General features: G+C 37.1%; 3 protein-coding genes and 1 non-coding gene across 4 annotated transcripts; 3 read left to right on the forward strand and 1 right to left on the reverse strand.

Annotated features, from left to right (window-relative positions):
• Positions 1–300: 300 nt before the first annotated feature.
• LOC113313591 (L-gulonolactone oxidase 2-like) lies at positions 301–2,796 on the forward strand. Its single transcript, XM_026562385.1, has 3 exons — positions 301–1,173; positions 1,401–1,656; positions 1,781–2,796. The coding sequence occupies exons 1-3, from the start codon at positions 466–468 to the stop codon at positions 2,662–2,664; spliced, it is 1,848 nt and encodes a 615-aa protein (XP_026418170.1). The 5' UTR covers positions 301–465; the 3' UTR covers positions 2,665–2,796.
• Positions 2,797–3,135: 339 nt separating this feature from the next.
• LOC113309182 (pistil-specific extensin-like protein) lies at positions 3,136–3,944 on the forward strand. Its single transcript, XM_026557591.1, has 2 exons — positions 3,136–3,316; positions 3,491–3,944. Exons 1-2 carry the CDS (start codon positions 3,139–3,141, stop codon positions 3,826–3,828), a joined length of 516 nt encoding a protein of 171 aa, XP_026413376.1. The 5' UTR covers positions 3,136–3,138; the 3' UTR covers positions 3,829–3,944.
• Positions 3,945–4,151: 207 nt separating this feature from the next.
• Positions 4,152–4,226, forward strand: TRNAT-AGU. The gene has a single exon. It is a non-coding gene; the product is annotated as a tRNA-Thr (tRNA).
• Positions 4,227–4,444: 218 nt separating this feature from the next.
• Positions 4,445–11,035, reverse strand: LOC113309145 (vacuolar protein sorting-associated protein 41 homolog). Its single transcript, XM_026557560.1, has 19 exons — positions 10,417–11,035; positions 9,317–9,586; positions 9,050–9,229; positions 8,713–8,973; positions 8,491–8,623; positions 8,307–8,397; positions 7,978–8,080; positions 7,660–7,763; positions 7,498–7,591; positions 7,231–7,386; positions 7,065–7,127; positions 6,877–6,942; positions 6,259–6,459; positions 6,046–6,123; positions 5,855–5,974; positions 5,678–5,758; positions 5,490–5,575; positions 5,238–5,319; positions 4,445–5,022 (listed from the first exon to the last, which is right to left on the reverse strand). The coding sequence occupies exons 1-19, from the start codon at positions 10,681–10,683 to the stop codon at positions 4,612–4,614; spliced, it is 2,847 nt and encodes a 948-aa protein (XP_026413345.1). The 5' UTR covers positions 10,684–11,035; the 3' UTR covers positions 4,445–4,611.
• Positions 11,036–18,694: the final 7,659 nt, after the last annotated feature.

The raw sequence follows: 18,694 nt of genomic DNA on the forward strand, positions 1-18,694 counted from the left end.
AAATGAAAAAAATAAATAAAAATAAATGGCAGTCAGTCTTTTATCCTTCGGATAAATCGGAGAACCAACAGTAAATAATTAAACATGTCTGTCAGTAAAATTTATGGGACTTTAAATAAATTAATTATAGAGGAGAAGCTCATGGTTATCCATGTGACGTGATTCAACAAAAACCTTCGTTGTCCAAAACAAAAAAGTTTGGTGGATCGTCGTCGTTTGTATCTGCATGGAATCATTCAACACACACTATTAAATATTTTGAACCCCGTAAATGTTAAACACATGCTGGTGGCTATTCGAGCTATCAATTTGGTTGCTTCTTTGAATCTGTCTTCACTTCCTCCCTCCCTCTAATAATATACCACTCTCACACTCTCCGTCTATATATATATATAGAGGCCTGGATCAGATGAGAGTATAACACCAAAATACCAAAGAGAAATCAGCCATATCATATTACTTAAAATGTCAAGCTACTTAGGAAAATCAAAAAGTGTTTCTCAGTTTTTTAGCTTTGTGCTAACATGTCATTTGTTTCTACTTATTGGTTTCATTCATTCTTCCCCACCAGAAAATCCCATAAAATGTTCTTCAAAGAATAACAGTAATTGCACTGTTACGAATTCTCTAGGTGCATTTCCAGACAGAGCAATATGTAAAGTATCAAATGCTATTTACCCTCAGACAGAACAAGAACTTATTGCAGCAGTAGCTATGGCTTCCATGAACAAAATCAAGGTGAAAGTTGCAACTAGGTATTCTCACAGTCTACCAAAGTTGGTTTGTCCAGACGAGAGTCCGAATGGTAATTTACTCATAAGCACTATGAACCTCAACCGGACTTTAAGTATCGATAGTTCCACGATGATCATGACAGTTGAATCCGGCGTGTTACTTCGAGATGTGATTTCGAAGGCGGCTAAAGTTGGATTAGCACTTCCTGCTAGTCCTTACTGGTGGGGTTTAACTATCGGCGGTATGATTTCTACTGGTGCCCATGGAAGTACTTTATGGGGTAATGGAAGTTATGTTCACGACTATGTGATAGGCCTTCGGATAGTCACACCTGCTAGCCCTGAGGAAGGTTATGCCAAAGTGAGGGTTCTTGATAATAATCACCCTGACATTAAAGCAGCCAAGTTATCCCTTGGAGTTCTTGGTGTTATTTCACAGGTAACTTCAGTCCTGATTTAACAACGGCCGAAAAATATTTCGGCACGTCCACTTTTTTAATTCTTACACTTTATTTTCATCCATGCTCTTAAATCTTGATCAAACAACCATGACCAACAGTTTTGAGATCGCGCAAGTAAATTCATAATCTGTGTTTTTACTCCCGGTCGTGTGAATGTATGATCTAAGAGTTGATTTTTTTTCCCTAAAATTCGCATTTTATGCAGGTTACTCTTAAACTCCAGCCACTTTTCAAACGATCTCTAACCATTGTTAGGGAGGACGATTCAGATTTAGCGACTCGGGCAACCACCTTCGGCAAAGAACATGAGTTCGGAGACATAACTTGGTATCCTTATCAACGTAGGGCACTTTATCGACTTGATGACAGAGTCTCCATAAATACATCCGGAAATGGTCTCAATGACTTCACAGGTTTTCGTTCTACATTGACACCAGTTTTAGCCGCTGTAAGAGTTTCAGGTACATATTGAGACTTGATTTGACTCAAATTATGTTTGGACTTAACTCCTTCCATAAATTTCCAGCTTAAAGTTGTCTATTTGTGTTAACTAAATTAGTTTGTTGTTGTTCTTTCGCAAAATAGAGGAGACCCAAGAAGCAATAGGTGATGCGAATGGGAAATGCATCAGCGCAAGGGTAACCACATTTGGATTAAGGATTACCGGATTTGGATATTCAAATGACGGTAATTTGTTTAAAGGTTACCCGATAGTTGGATATCAAAATCGCTTACAAGCCTCAGGAAGCTGTATAGATAGCTCGTCAAATGATCTAATCACATCATGTGCATGGGATCCAAGAATAAAGGGCAACTTCTATCACCAAACTGCTGTCAATCTACCTCTATCAAAAGTTCAGAACTTTATCGAGGATGTACAGAAACTTAGAGATTTACTACCCGAAGCTTTCTGTGGTTTAGAGCTTGGAAATGGAATCCTAATGAGATACATAAAGGGTTCAAATGCTTACTTTGGTACAGAAGAAGATTCCATCGATTTCGATATAACCTATTATAGAAGTAAAAATGGTTCGACACCTAGACTTTTCCAAGACATATTAGAAGAAGTAGAACAGATCGCAGTTTTTAAGTATGCAGGAATACCACACTGGGGTAAAAACCGCAATCTTGGGTTTATTGGTGCAATCAATAAGTATAAACATGCTGCCGAGTTTTTAAAAGTGAAAGAGAGTTACGATCCTACTGGAGTGTTTTCAAGTAAATGGACAAATCAAATCCTTGGTTTAGATCAAAGTGGTGTGACCATTGTTAAGGATGGTTGTGCCCTGGAAGGACTTTGTATATGCTCTGAGGATATTCATTGTGCACCCAAAAAGGGGTACGTTTGTCGACCAGGCGGACTTTATACAAGTGCTAGAGTTTGCACCGATATAAACAGAGTCGATTCAGATATCAGTATCACTACACTTAAAGAGGAGGAGGAGGACCTTGGATTTTCAGACATGTAAAGATAGTTTATTCGTATTATGTATTGTGTATGTAATGTGCTTGAATTTATATCATTTGGTGTATTCTTTCAATTTTTAATCAAATTGTACTTCTTTGGCAAATACAAAAAGTTAATGCTTGTTGGAAAAAAATGTGAGCTTATTACTGCTTATAATCAAGTCGAAAAGAGTGGGGATTCTCTGACGGTAAAATCATTCATTACGATTTGATTGTCTATTTAAGAATTTATATATACATGTCAGGATTTTACAGCACTTGTTATTGTGAACTCGTTGACCTTGTAATGAAGTGGCTATTTGAATATTCGCAAGTCAGATTAGAAAAATGAAGAAATCGACTGCGTTCGCACGCTAATCATGTTCTTACCGACAACCCTAAGCTATGGTGCATTTGACCACAGCTGTATGTATTAATTTGCGTATAAGATGAGCTTATGTGAGGTTCTCCAATATACAGAAGAACTTGAGAGAAAGATGGGCAAGGAAATAGGGATGATTGTTGGTGTAATTGCAAGTATTTTGTTGCTGAACAATGTCATCATCTCAAGTGAAGGTTTGACCAAAGAGGAACAGAAGCTGATATATGTTGCTGCCAAGGTTCTGTGCCAGGACTGCAATGGGGATTGGATTAATGGAGCTAAGCCTATTGAAGGTACACTATCTTTTTAATATTCGCTTTCAAATCGTTGCATCCAAACCGGAAGATCATCGTGAGATTTTTTTTTTTGGAGATTTTCAAATAGCCGGGACGAAATGTAGACTTTAGCATGAAAAGCCTCAAATTTTGTTCTCCCAATTCAAAATAATTGGATTTCTATGGTTGCAGGGTCCAGTGTATCCATATTGTGCATGGATGATGCAAACAAAAAGGTGGTGTACAGGGGAAGCAACAAAACGAACAAAAAGGGCGAGTTCGGAATAATCTTAAACCAGAAATCTATCAATGGAAAAGATATTATTAAGCCAGAATTATGCACGGTTAAGCTTGAATCGTCACCGAATCCAGACTGTTACATTCCTACAGATTTTGGAGGAGGCAGGCTAGGGGTGAAGTTGAATAGTGTGCGTCCTTCATTCGATCAACTCCGGCCCAACGTTACAAAGTACAGACTTGGACCTTTCTCATACACAACTCCTCTTTGTGACGAAATTGATACTTCGTAACACCAAACATACTGCAGAATCAGCATCCAAGTGCTAATTGCTACTGCAAATTAGAATGTAAATGCATTTATTTCTTGTTCATTTTCTAGATAGTTTCAATGAAATGGTTGAACTAAGGGAGATTATTTACTCAATTTTGTCAACTTCAATTCACTATCATTTTTGCATTCTCCTGGGTAATTTCTTTCTCACCTTAATTGCTAGATATGTGTGGATGCACAGATAACAGTTGAGGCCATAGTATATGTAACTTTCCTTGCTGATACGTTCCAACTACAAAAGTAACTATTGATATAAGTATGAAAGCAAAATCTAACCGACAAGCTTTCATAGCTCAGTTGGTTAGAGCACCCCGTTTAGTAAGCGGGAGGTCTTGAGTTCAACTCTCAATGAAAGAAGTGAACGTTTTTTTATTTGTCACTTTTTGCACTTTTTTGTTATTACAGCAATATGTGCTCTAAATGTCTAAAGAATCTTCCACGCGAGGAGCAGTATGAATTGAATTTTTTACAAAGACAATCCCTTGCAAATTGGAGAAGAAACGACTCAAACGAGTATGTGAGTGCTAAATATCTAATACGATTCTACGAACAATGCTTCAACAAAAAAAAAAACGAATACGAACACAACAAAGAAGACTTTTGATTTCAATGAATAGATTATATTCTTAAAAATACAAATGAACATGGCCGATTGCAGCACAAAATTGCATCGAAACATACAAGCACAAAAAGAACTCATATCTAAGGAATACACAACAACACACACACACACTCATTTTACTCATTGAGCAGCTGTAGTACATAGGATACAACGAATTCGAGGTAAACTAGACTTGTTTTCATCATCTTCATCGTCGTCGTCACTGTCATCCTTTTCACTTGTACTGCTTAAAGAATGCATTGAATCCATAAGGCAGCTAGTATGATAGGCATGACAGCAAAAGAACACAGTGACAGATACATCCTGAATTGAGAAGGGATCAAAGCACATACAACACCTTCCACCACCTCTTGTTTTGTACTTTACCTCTAGCCTTTTAATACTTCCTGCAGCTGATCCTCCTCTTCTATCGTTACCTGTAGACCTGCCATTGTCATCTCTTTTAGGTCGCACTTCATCTTCTCCACCACCCAAGCAAACCGCATGTCGTGCTTCCTTATAGTACTTCACCAACAGGTTAACACAATCTGCCTGTCAACACCCAACAAGAACATAAGGAGGTATAATGAGCATCTCTTTAAGTTTAAAATTGACCACCACTCTTAAAGTAGTTTGGCAAAGCCTGTAATTGAATGCTATTTTTTTTGGTTATGGGATTCTTTCATTTACACTTTTTACTCAGAAAGCAGAATCCAACACAAAATAAATTTGAGGAAACACTTCACAAATGTAGGATATGTAAATACCTTTAGAATATCATTGCATCCATGTCTAAGAGACATCTCCGTCCTGTAATCTGTAATGATTTTGACTAGACGATCCCTAAGACTGAAATGGGACCCAGAAAATAACAGAGTTAAAAATGACAAAACCATATGAAGGAGATACACAGTTATGTTGGTAAATTCAACTAAGTCGTAAGACTCGTAACTGTCTGATTTGCTTCACAAACATAAATGTCAAATTTCAATTATTAAACAGGCTGCAATTCTACTGACCGAGGTATCTGTAAACCATTGGGGACCATATTTACAATGTATAACGGATCAAGGTTACCAACAGTGTGCTCCAACAACATGCCCACCTGCCATAGAATCAATTAGTCCTCAAACTTCCTTACAACAACCCAAAGAGTGATAACAAATACTATATATATGAGAGAGAGAAGAATGTTAGTATGTCGTACCATTTCAGGTCTGTGTAGACATTGCTTGATTAATTCTTCCCAGAGTTCATCGTCATGTTGCATAGTCACAAATTCTACAGCCTGTATTTAGGAAGTCATAAGGCTCTTTCTTAATTTCAAATTTAAGATAACAACCACAAAAAAAAAAATTATGTTTTCACAATCAGCTAGCCATACCTCTTCTATGTCCTCTAGCTTATTCACGATGACAGCCAGAGCTTTTTTTGAGTTGCCCATCCTTCCAAGGATATAGACTTGTTCTCTCAAAAGATCCCTTTTGACGCAAATTTCATATGCCTGAGCAAACAATTCAAGACATCATTCTTTGTTGCTTCCAATTTCAAACTAAACTATTGACTGTTACAAACCTTCTCAAGATGATAATGCTGACTGCTTCGAAGAAAAGGAAGCAACATCTTTTGATCATAGTCAGCATAGAGCTCCACCTGCATAGAAGTTTCGCGAATTTTAAGCAACGCAGCTCATGCAATAAAATTCGTGTGAAGCTACAGATCAATTCAATTTCAAAATTATCACAAAATACTAGTAAAGCAGATTATGGCCAAAAAAAAAACATCTACCTGCATATCATGGAAATCTTTAGCAGCATCTGGACTAGTCACAAATACCGAATGCAGGTATAAGTGCAAAAAATATCTTGAATCACACTTTTTACGAGCAGCCAATAGTTTTGGAACAACTTCCACTGGAGGAATTATATCCTTGTGGTGGATCAGTAGAGAGACTGCTCGTTTAGCATCCAATATCATCAGCTCAACAACCTAAAAAGAAGATGTGCCAAATAAGAGAAATTGCCCATCTATGGTCCAGAAATGGCAAAACGCAATGCAATAGAGAAGGCATAAACCAAAGTCAGGCATATCCAATATTACTCCACAAAAGCTTCCTTGTATTTATAAGATAGACGATACTAGTTTTCCTCCGAAATATTCACTTGCAAAGTGCAAAGGTTTTACATGTACTCATGTTCACTACAAGTTCATATCCTGCTATTCTCAGTCTTCTTAGGAAATTAAACAGGGTCCATCATGAAAGTACCACCTTAGGCTTAATAATATAATGATTGATTTCTGTGCCAACTGTTGTAAGTCACATATTTATTCGATTATTCATTTTCTGTGTTCTGACATTCAATATAGCTAAGTAGAGACATTTCACCTGACCTGAGATTAACATACCTTTTCACGAATCGCATCATGTAAATTGTACTTTTCGATGAAGTCAAACAATTCAGGCTTCAAGAGCTGAATAAGGGAGGAGATTAGCAAAAGTTAGTTAATGGACTTTATTGACTATGAAGATTCAGGTCTACTCGCTGATCAATGTTTATGTATCTTTCTATTCATAGATGTGCGTTAGTACTTACATCAGCGTATAATCCAAGGGCTTTCTCATACTGTCCATCGATTCTATACAACTCGGCCAAAGTCTGAAGATGGATGAAGAAATGTCAGTTTGGAAAACAGAATGACACAGAGAGTGGCAAAACCATAGGACATATAAAGAATTGTTCATCATTTGAATTCTCCAACCTCTTTAAGTGCATCAGTCATGGATGACGTATTAAGCTGCGGTTCTATTGCTGAAATAATAGGCAATGCAGAATATATCACTGATGGCCAAGATTTAATAGTTGATAGGAGGTCCTTGTGATAAGAAGGATTTGTTGCCAGAGCCACTAAAGCAACCTGCAGTAATGAAACCGCAGTCAGACTTAGTCAGATCCTATGTTGGCATACAAAAAGAGAAATCACACAGTTTCGAGCAAAGTTTGTATACGCTTGTCTTTCATGACAGACCTCATAAGCAGTATCGCGCAACCTTGGATTTTCAGTTGGTATGAATGGAACCAAGACAGGAAGCTGGCGAAGATGAGCAAAGTGGAAAACCCATCTGTCAGAAACAACCCAGTTATTAGTAAGTTAAAACACAGTAAAGTTGCAAATAACAAGTGTCTGCACCTCTCCCATGCTGAAGAAGATCCACGCAACAACTTGGGGCACAAAGAAGCAGCGTCAGCGTATCTCCTTTCCAATATCAGATGATCAAGGTATCTTGTTCCAACCTTGAAGTAAGAGGACAGTAGTGGGATTCATAAAGCAAGCCAATGAAAACATTAATTACTAAGTTAACATCAAACTATAAATGTTATTAATTACACTGTAGCAACTCGGTGGCAATCATTCTGTATCAAGTCAATTCAAGAACCAGAAGTGCATAATAGGAGTACCACAGCCTCGGAAGATAACATGAAAAACTATACAAGGAATTCAAAGCACCTCATCGAGAAGTTCTGTTGGTCCCTGTCCTGCCTCAACCGCAGCCAATGCTTTCTCATGATTCCCGTGTTGAAGAAGCCAAGCTATATGATCTTCAGCGTCCCTACATATAAAAAATCTCTTACGTCTCAAGACTAGTAAGCTCTGGGTAACTCAATTGAAGTAGTTCAAAGTAAATGACCATAAATAGGAAAATCTTCCTGCCTTCTAAGAATAATAACAAACACAGAAGCACTTACAGAAGAAAACCCATCATGACAATGTCTTTAACAAATTAGAAAATCTGTTTTAGAGAACACTAAAGTTTCACATTGGTACATTTGACTCACCTAGGCTTCGCAATGACGACATCTTTAGGGGAGACTACGTAATACATCGGTTCATCCCCAGCAGCCCATTGACCACCCGCATAGCTGCTACCTGCATTATCAAACGCAAGCGTTACAACTGCTACAATATAGACCAGATTCCCATTTAAAGAGTGATGACTCAGGATGATGGTAGAATTGATACCTGAGAAAGGAGCATGAGCAAGAGCATAATCCTTTGCCTTGTAATGCTCAAAACCATGTACTGGAAGAGCATCAGTTGTAAGCTCATCATTTTTCCACGTGACTATACGTACTTCTGGTCTCTGTGCATTCCCCTAATAAGCATGTGAAGAACAGGATATTAATGTTGGTGTTGGAGTGCTAGTGCTTAATTCTTTAGTACATGAATATGATAAAGAATTACCTGACGTGATGGAGCAGTGCTACTAAATTCTTTTTCTCCATCCTCTTTTTCAGGAATATAAGCAAGGACAACCAAAGCATCACCATAGGGTGCAATTCCTGAAATGCAATAGCTGGTTTGGAAAGACGCCACAATATCAACCTGTTTTGTACTGGAAAAGGCCACATGCCTTTGTGTCCCATTGGTTCCTGTATATCCGTTCCCTCTTATTGCAGCAATTTTTACTGAAGTTCCCCAACCAATAACCAAGAGAGTATCGTCCTATTGTGTTAAGAAGACCGTTAGCATGAACTTAGCACACAAAATCTATTAGTAAATATGTGTAATATTTACAAACCTGCCAAACTAGATGAGGTAGTAAGAGCTCAGGGCGTGGGGTTCCAGTTGGCCTCTCAATAAATGTGATGCGCTGATCATTTGCTGTGTCGTATACTTTGACCCCAGCATTATTAGCCCATGCAATAAGGCTTGTTCTCCACTTCACCGCATGTATTGGACCCTCGCCCGAGTGAAGAACCTATAACAAAAACACCACTCATTTAATGAGCTCATAACTTAAAATGTTGTGTTGTATTAAAGCGAGAACCTCTGGATTCATACAGACCTGGTCACGGGATCCTAGCCATTTCTTTGCATTCATAAATAACTGACCCGCTAAACCACCAGCAACAAACCTCCGAGATGAACTTCTTGAATATTCTGGGTCAAGAGAGATCGCTTTCATGGGGCGGTAATACTCAAACCTCATTTTCTCATCAGTAAACAGACTATTTATTACTACAAATCCATCATCTGAGCAACTCCCAACGTATTCACCATCTACGTCAAAGCTGAGATCGTTTACAGTAGCTGTGTGAGAACGAAACTCCTTCACCTGCACAGAAGCATCCCAAAATTACACAATTTCCAGGTTTCAAGCAACACAACCGCTAAGCAGCGTTGTCACATGATTTTCTACATTCAACAATATTCTAGTAAAATTTTGACACCCATGTAGCAATCCAAGTGTCTTCAAGCAAATTCTTGACCTTGGCTTCGTCCGACTCCCTCGGAAACTAAACAACCTTACTACAAAAGCGAAAGCAGAACGACTGCACATGATTAGGTAAAGCCAGAGTTTACCTCGTGATGTATGGTGTTACAGTTGTACACCTACCACCAAATAGTTAGGTAGACACACTAATATTCCATTATTTCATGCTATGAAACTTGTAGTACAGTAGTACATCATCTTGAGTCTATACTATTTGTGTACAAACATTACATTTCTCTTTCTGCTATTGTTTTATAGCCTTTGTAATTTCTGGTCAAACATAATTATCAAACAATTTTCCAAAATAAGCCTACTTCAGGAATTACGATGTAGACATTCCTCCCAATTTTATACCCTAATGGCTATGTATAAACACTTAACATACTTCACATTCAAGGTAGCCATGCTGCTGTCCACTCATAATACAGTAAACATACAAATGCTGTAAATTGCTCACTTCTTTTGTTTTTAAGTTGTATGCTCAGCTATAGTAGTTATGTAACAGATCATAAACTTCATCGTCTGACTTTGATTTTCAAAATTAACTACTTAGGGCACCTAAAGTTCTCTAATTTGAACAATCCGTAGAAAAGTGTACATTATCTAATCTCAATTCAACAAACAAACGTACAAAACAAGTGAATTTCAATTTGAAAGAAAGAAAGAAAAACCTGATTTCCGAGAAAATCAAGGATATGAATAGTTCCATCATGAGTTCCAAGAGCGATCATACGTTCAGCAACAGCAATACAAGAAGCAGCATCATTAGATAAAAGCGTAGGAATACTTCCACCCATTCTTTGATACTTCAATCTAGGTTCATCTTCTTCCTCCTCTTCCTCAACTTCCTGATCCTCTTCTTCTTCATCATCATCTTCTTCTTCTTCTTCTCTTTCATCATCTCCTTCAACTCCATTCTCTGAAGGACTATGACCCATTACAGAGAAAAGGGAGAAGATTTGGGAATTGGAGAATTTAGGTAGATCTAATTCCGTTAGAATTTTACAGAGATTTCACTTTCTGATGATGATGATGATTGGGTTTTTATTCGTTGAGAATTCAGTTTCTGATGATCGAAGAAAAATAAAAATTGGGTAATTATTTGCAAGAAAACAAAAGAGAATTTGTGGTGACTGACACCTGTTCAAGGTCTTCTTCTTAATATTTCCTTTCCTTAACCTAAAATCAAATAAACACTTTGATAATTTTTATTTTATTTTGACACCTATACTAGATTTAATTTTAAAGTATCTAAAGGTTGTTTCCCTTTTCATCACTTATTACCTCGAGAAGCTTTTCTCATCCAACTAGTACGATGTGCATCTTTCGTATACGTTGGATTTCTATCACATATATTTCCGGAAGGATTACATTCCGAGAAGCATATACGTCCCTTTAGTTTCCGGAGGAATAATTGATTCATTCGGATCAAATATCTTTGGCAACCTGAGCCCCAGTTCCCAAGAGGCCAAGCGCATTAAAGATTGCTAAAGGTAGAAATGTGTGGTTTGTTTTTTCAACCGTGATATATGGTGCCCATTATTTTTGCACTCAATGTGGTAGTGTGGCTCGACCAAAATGAATCCGTTTGCGCAATTAGGGGTGAGCATGGGCCGGTATGGACCGGTTTTCACCTCCTCCGCATCCAATCCAATTCATTACGGATTTCAAATTTGGCATCTGCATTACATGCCATGGATGCGCGGACGGACGGATTGGATGCGGATAATCCGATGGATTTGTTTTATAATTAAAGTTTATAATAGAGAAATAAAGGCAACAAGTTCATCGGTGGTTTTAGAAATAAGACTACACTGTTTAAGGGTTTAAAACTGGATTTTAGTATAATTTTTTGAAGTTATTCAAAATTTGAAGAGAAAAAAAGAAACGACCCTTTTAAAATAAGATGTTTTTGGTGTACTTGGGATCAAGTATGTCCACCTGTGCACATATTGGTCTTGTATCTTTAAACTCATCAAAGAATGACATGAAAGGAATACCTAATTTGACAAAAAATAAATGCATAAGATGTACCAACGAGTATGGATGTCCAACGAATTTTCAAGGTTGTATCCGGGCCCAATCCGTAAATCCGTTAGATTTCAAAAAAATTCATCTGCATCCAACCCATTAGCCAATGATCCGGACGCCCACCCGCAAAAATACGGATAGTCCTGGCTAAATCCGCGGATTCTGGACCAAATACTCACCTCTATGAGCCATAGCCAATCAAATTTTTTGATCATCCTCATTCACAAACATCCACATGAATAAAACATACGATCGCAACCGTCCATCAACACCCTACATGCTTTTTTAGGGCTTTAAATCCTACTACACTGCATTCAGATCTTATTTTTCTTGCAAGTAGCGGATAGCGAATGAAAACTATTACGGCGGAGATAAGAAGAAACCATAGTAAATCAGCACGATAGCAGATCATGTTCATCCAAACAAAACCTTGGCTGATTTTTCAACACCATCAACAACAACAATAACTTATTGTCGTAAAAACTTTTCCTCTCAATATCCAGTTTTAGCCGCTTCATGCTTTCCAGTCTCCCTTCTGCTGCTTATTAGCATCCAATTCTTAAGAAGTGCCAAGGTTAAGCTAATAGGATAACCATTTAGATAGAAAACTTATTGAAGTTCTTTCCAGTGATTCTTTTGGTGGTGTTTGCATCTAGTTTCTTCAAACTCTACAGTCTTCAAGTTTGATTCTAGGACTTTTATCTTTTCATTTTAGATATGAGTTATGTTCAGATTATTTTATCTATAATTATTGTATGAAAGAAAACTAAGAAAGCAATTTTTAGTGTTCAAACTAGCTTACTTTGTTATTGATGTCTAATTGTAAATCAATTCTCTTTTCATTTGATAGGGTTTTATCTGATTTTGATTTCAGAATATCTCTTTAGCATATGGGGCTTTCAACAATGGTGGAAGAAGAATCTCTATGATCTATCCAATTAAAGCAAATAGTGACCAGTGGATTCAAGACTAAAGAAGCATCAATTGCAGTAACATTGTTACTTATCAAAATTCATGAATCCTATCAGTTAATTGGTGCTAGTTTGTAGTTCCCCCAAGATGTAATAATAATTTTGAGTGGAGGTTTAATACTGGATTATGGTGTCTATCTTTGTGTTGATTAAGGAATGGATTATAATAGTCTAGATTAGCAAATTGCTAATCAAATTGTTAGAAATATGTCTAGTACGAGAATGCTTTATATATCATACTGTTTGGAAAAATGTATGTGAAAACATCACATGCTCAATACTTGACTACATCGTGCGAATAAGTTTTGGAGATGGTCTCACACTCGAACCAAATGCGACCCTATTATCTTCGTTTCTTTCTAAGCCTAAGACAACTGTAGTGAGAGTTTTAGTATGAAAAAAAAAGAGAAGAAGATTGGATTGTATCTGGTTTAACTCTGTTTATACTCGTCAGTCACTTGTGCATCATCTGATAAAAAAAATCTATATGCAAGATTTTAATCATCTAGCAAGACCTCTCTTAATTTGAACATCAAGATTTACCAACGAATTTGAGCCCTAATAATTCTCCTCCCAAGTTTAAATATGTTGTTTTTTGCATCCAACAAAAGCCATATCATGCATCTCTTCTCTTTCAAGGCAGTACCTTAGATATTGTTTTTGACAAAAGAGAAGCCAACACGTCGGCATTGTTGACAACAAACATTTGCTACATCAAAACATTATTCAAGTCTCACGTTAGAGATTGAGACCTTAACAAGTGAAGTGACACCCATTGGTGCACATTCATATCTTAGATTCGGCAAATAAACAATGGTGAGACTAAGCCTTGTGATGCAACCGCGTATCGAAATTGCTACTAATGGGGAGTACCAATTTACAGGGGAGGGTACCAAAACCCATATAAGACAAATTAGAAAAGTCCTTTGTCTTATTTGGTACAATCCCAGTAATCTGGTACCTCACATTAGCAATGTTGCGTATCCATGACCTTGTTTCCTTGATCCATTTCTTTCTAGGACAAGACAATTGATGGCGTCCAATAAAGATAAATTAAGATCTTGCATAGGTTCGCCAAACATCGAAGGTCTATGGGGCCTCGTTGAGGTAAATATGATAATACATTCCTTTGGTTTTAAATCGTTATATAAATATCTAACAAGTTAGACTACATATTGTTTACTTTCCTTTGTATGTTTTTTACTTCATCCTTGGTGGTATACATATTTCAACACTAGTGTACCAAGACTTTATGACTACATGAAGAAATATTTCTCAATCATAGTAAGGTATGACGGAGATAACTGGTATTCAAAACAAAACAAGAATAAGAGAGATAACATTCATTTGTGGAAATACCATTGCTTGATAAAGAACAAACATAATGTTATTTGGATGTCGTATATGTGGATTCGGAGGATTTTAACACTGATATAGCCCAAATGATCAATGAATTTTTACTTTAGCGCATGGTGTTGTACAGTCCTGTCAGTGAAATTGGTGTTTATTTTATGGGGGAGAGATGTGCTAGATAGTTAGTTGGTTGAGTTGGAGAGTTACATATCCCTTTATTTTAGCTATGGTGTATGGCTCGAAATACATATCACTGAAGAAAAAATGTCAGATAAGTTATGAGACTAAATTCACCCCTTGTGACGAAGACAAATATGACCAATGGTACAAGAATGTTACAGAGACGATAATTGGTATCAAACAACTACGGGTTGGATTTTATCTCATTAGGTAAAACATTAGACAAATTGGAGGTTCCAATACAGCCACCACCAATGATTCCAGCTTTGACCAGTTATCCTTCAGCATGAGCTTCTTCTTCATCGACCCCTTCAAGACAACAAACTAGATCTTCTTCTTCATCGCCTGGGTCTGATTTACCAGTTTTGAGTTGGGAGTTAGAGACTTATAATAAAATTTCGGAGACCTTATACAAACACATCGGCAAGTCAAGAACAATTGATTAAAAATATTGAAAATGGAGTTAAGAGATATTGAAACTAGACGTATATACCTACAACAAATGCATATAATGGGAGATATCTTGAATTGCAATCCATATTTTTCTCACAATTCAGCAACTACACATTCCCATGAAGTAGTGCTAGACTCACAAGTACTTGTTAGGCTACAATCTCCATATTTTCCAGTTTTTACAACAACGGATACAACAATCTTCATATTATTATGCCAGTCTACAACCTCCACAAGCTTATCAGGATTATAGAAGATTATTAAACTTCTATGGCTCTCCAACTGAATGTACATGTACATGGATTGAAGATCAATTAGAAGGCCTTCTACTGGTGAAGGGTCTCAAGTTTCAAGATCATCATATCAAGAATTTGGGAGTTTGATGCAGGGGAACAAGTATGACAGAAGCTGGAGTGGAACTGAGTAGTCATAGTTACGTTTTATTTAATATTTTTAGCTGAAACTGAGATTAAGATTATATATATAATTAGAACTTACTAATGAAATGAAAGGAAATAAGTATTAAACTTTACTTCACATTCAATTAAAATTTACAACAACGTCTATCTCTAGTAGTCGTTCTACTTTTTAATATCCCATACGTGTTATCAAAAAATCCTTTAAGATTGTGTAATGAGATTTATAAGGAAAAAATCTATTTTTTTCGTCCTCGTCATTCCTTTCGAGCTTGCAATACAACATCAGCGTTCGATAACGATTAACAAGCCGAACCAAAGGTATAAATTCTCCAACTTCTTCTTTTATATCATAAAATTGACAAAATAACCCAGCCGCATTGCGATTATTGGGGTTACTAGTATCATTGCAGAAGTTTTTGTAGATTCTATGGATATGACTCATACTCATTAATTCGTTTTGACGTGTTCTGCACCCTTATCCGGATAAAAAGCTATGCAGTTTCGAAAAAGCAATAGATCTTCATCTATCATAAACTCCGCAGAATTAATATACGGTTGAGTCATTACTCATAAAATTTGAAGTTGTATAAGGTATGATTTTTTAGTTGAAATCGATTATATTTATAAGGAGGGGAATTATAACTATTGGATGATAGTAGCCGTTGGCGGCTCAATCAAGGACGATCATCTCAATGTGAGATGAGCCTCTTCTCTGCATGAGCCGATCCTCGGTGTATGTGTGGTCGGTCATCCCAATTTGACGTGCTCGACTCAGTTTGGGGAGATCGTATCATACTGAGACTCGATGGACAAACCCTCGTATTTGAGGGTTTGTCCATCCAATTTACTTGTTTGCCAGTCCCATTGTGGGTGTAAAGTTGACAAATCTGTTTGTTTTCCAGTCTCATTGGATTTGCTCTAAGACGTGCAATTTACTATAAAGGGGATGGGAATCCAAACTTCTTAAAATGTTAGGCTTGGGAGCGAGCTGCACTTGCAAGATTCGTTGTTGTTGGTTCTATGCAAGAATTGTATTCAAGTAAACTCAGTGAGTGAGCCATGTATTCAGCTTATTAGGGTCAACTAACTATCAAATCCAAATGTGAGATTCATGTCCTCCCATGACTCGATTTAATATCTAGAGTGTTTGAAACTCTCTAAGTGTATCAAACACATAATCTTAACTTTATCAAACATCCTTTCATGATAATATGGATACTTACGGCTTGAAACCCTATTACACTACAATCAGAGCTTCTTCTTGTGAGCTAGAAAATATAGTGGGTTTTTGAGGTTAGTGTGACGCCCAAAATACTAAACCTGCTTATCTGATAGGATTACAACCTAATTGAAGCATCAAAACTAGATTACCGATTTTAAGAATCATAACTATAGAAAGTGGTAAATAACATAATTGTGACGCCCCAAATACTAAACCTGCTTATCTGATAGGATTACAACCTAATTGAAACATCAAAACTAGATTACCGATTTTAAGAATCATAACTATAGAAAGTGGTAAATAACATAACCCAAACTCTCTGATATTGAATAAATGAAAGTCTTTCGAGTTCTAAGAATATGTAAATGTATTGTTTACAGAATAAGAAAGAATACATTTAGTAAAAGATGCACAACAACACTAGATTTAATAAATAACTATGAAACGGATATCTTCGAGCGCTCCATTCCTTCAGATTACTGAAAAACTGATGTGCGAACAAGTGAGCACATCATCCCAAGAGGTGCCCAGTGGAAACAAATAACTCTCAAGTAATCACTAACATACTTCACAGTTTTAAAGATAAAACAGTAATTTAAAAGAGACAATGGTGAAAGGAAACATTCAACAATTCACGTATCAAGAAGCAAGGGTTAGTCAATCAAGCAAATATGCACGCGAGTGATTTCCCTTAAATAAAATAGTATATATAATATTCTGACGGATGGCGTACCGCCTTACTAATACTATTGCTGACGGATGGCATACCGCCCTACTATCTTAATAAGCAGAAAATATAATATGATTTCCGACGGATGGCGTACCTTGATGAGTGCCAAATATTGTATATATCTATCCCTTTTTGTTGGCATTTAACTCATCTTTTATGCATTAATTCTACATTTTATCCCATATTCTGTATTTTCATTGTTTTCGAGAATAAATATTTTTATTAATTAATTTTGCATTTTTAGGTAATAAATAAAGTCTGGATGACTTGCGGAGCAAAAAGAGCAGAAAAGTAGTGAAAAGCCGGGAGAAATCACGCAAGGAAGTCGCGAAGAATGGTGCGCACAACCTCATTTTCTACACACAAAAACGCCTCCGTTCTCAGCCATCAGATCAGTTATCAGAAGCATCTGATGGTCGCTCCTTCATAGAGCATCAAAATCTGAAGTCTCTGCCAAGCACCACAGCGCTGAAATTCCAAGCCTTCAGATTAGATGGTAGTTGAATCCAACGGTTGCTCCCTTGCTGTTCATCGAAGTTTGATATCTCCGCCTTACACTACAGTACCTAACTCCATCAAGTACCGTTCGTTTCGTTGTATCCCTTCATCCGACGGTCGCTCCTCGCTTGCCTCCGCATCACCGTCCGATCTACCTACCAGCTCCACATCCCACGGCTCATCCTCGCTGTTCATCCAATTTGATGAAGCCGCCTAACACCCTAGCAACCGAACCTATACCAGCTAACCAAACACCCCCCTTCTTCCCAAAACAGTCGAGCCCCCCTTCCTTCTCCTCTGCAGAAAATCCACCGTACACCACCACCTTCTCCACCTCTGCCACCACCTCACTGCCACCACCACACCTCCACCATCATCACCCCTATCTTTCTCCATCATTACCCCCTTGTTCTAGCCTCCTATTATATAGTTTTCTCCCCTAATTTCTCTCTAAAAACCTAGGGAAGAAATCAATAAAATAGGACGAGTTGGAAAGATGCAATTGAGGCATGGGACGGAGCAGGTGAACAAGGAAAATAATGGGTCGACGATTGAAGTGTCAAATCACATGTTTGGTGAGTAAATTTCGGATTTTCAAAACCCTAATTTCAAAATTAGGGTTCACAAAAATTGGGTATTTTGTATGTTATAAATAGAGAGTGTGTAGAGCAATTTAAGGGTGTTCTTGGGCTAGCCGAGATTCCCCCAAAATTGGGTTAGTTTAGGTTTAATTTCAGTTCTTAAATTTCAATTAGATTTCAATTTAGGGTTTCAATTTTAATTTCAAGTTCTGTTAAATTCTGTCACTTTTTATTGCAATTTGTGTTTTAATTTTAAGTTCCTGTTAATGTGCTTGTTTTAATTTCATGTTTTAATTTCCTGTTTTCATATCCTGTTTGTCTCCTGTTAAATGTGCTCCTGTTAAAATTGTTGCTCCTGTTTAATCATGTGTTCTGTTAATGTGTGTTGTTACTGTTAGATGTTGTTTACATGTGTCCTGTTTAATGTTAGTGCCATGTTTAGTTCACTGTTGTTTTAATTCACTGTCAAGAAGTGGAATGCTAGGTTAGAGCTTTGAAGCATTGAACTGAT

Source organism: Papaver somniferum, chromosome 9 (genome assembly GCF_003573695.1).
Source record: "Papaver somniferum cultivar HN1 chromosome 9, ASM357369v1, whole genome shotgun sequence".
Taxonomy (NCBI): Eukaryota; Viridiplantae; Streptophyta; class Magnoliopsida; order Ranunculales; family Papaveraceae; genus Papaver; species Papaver somniferum.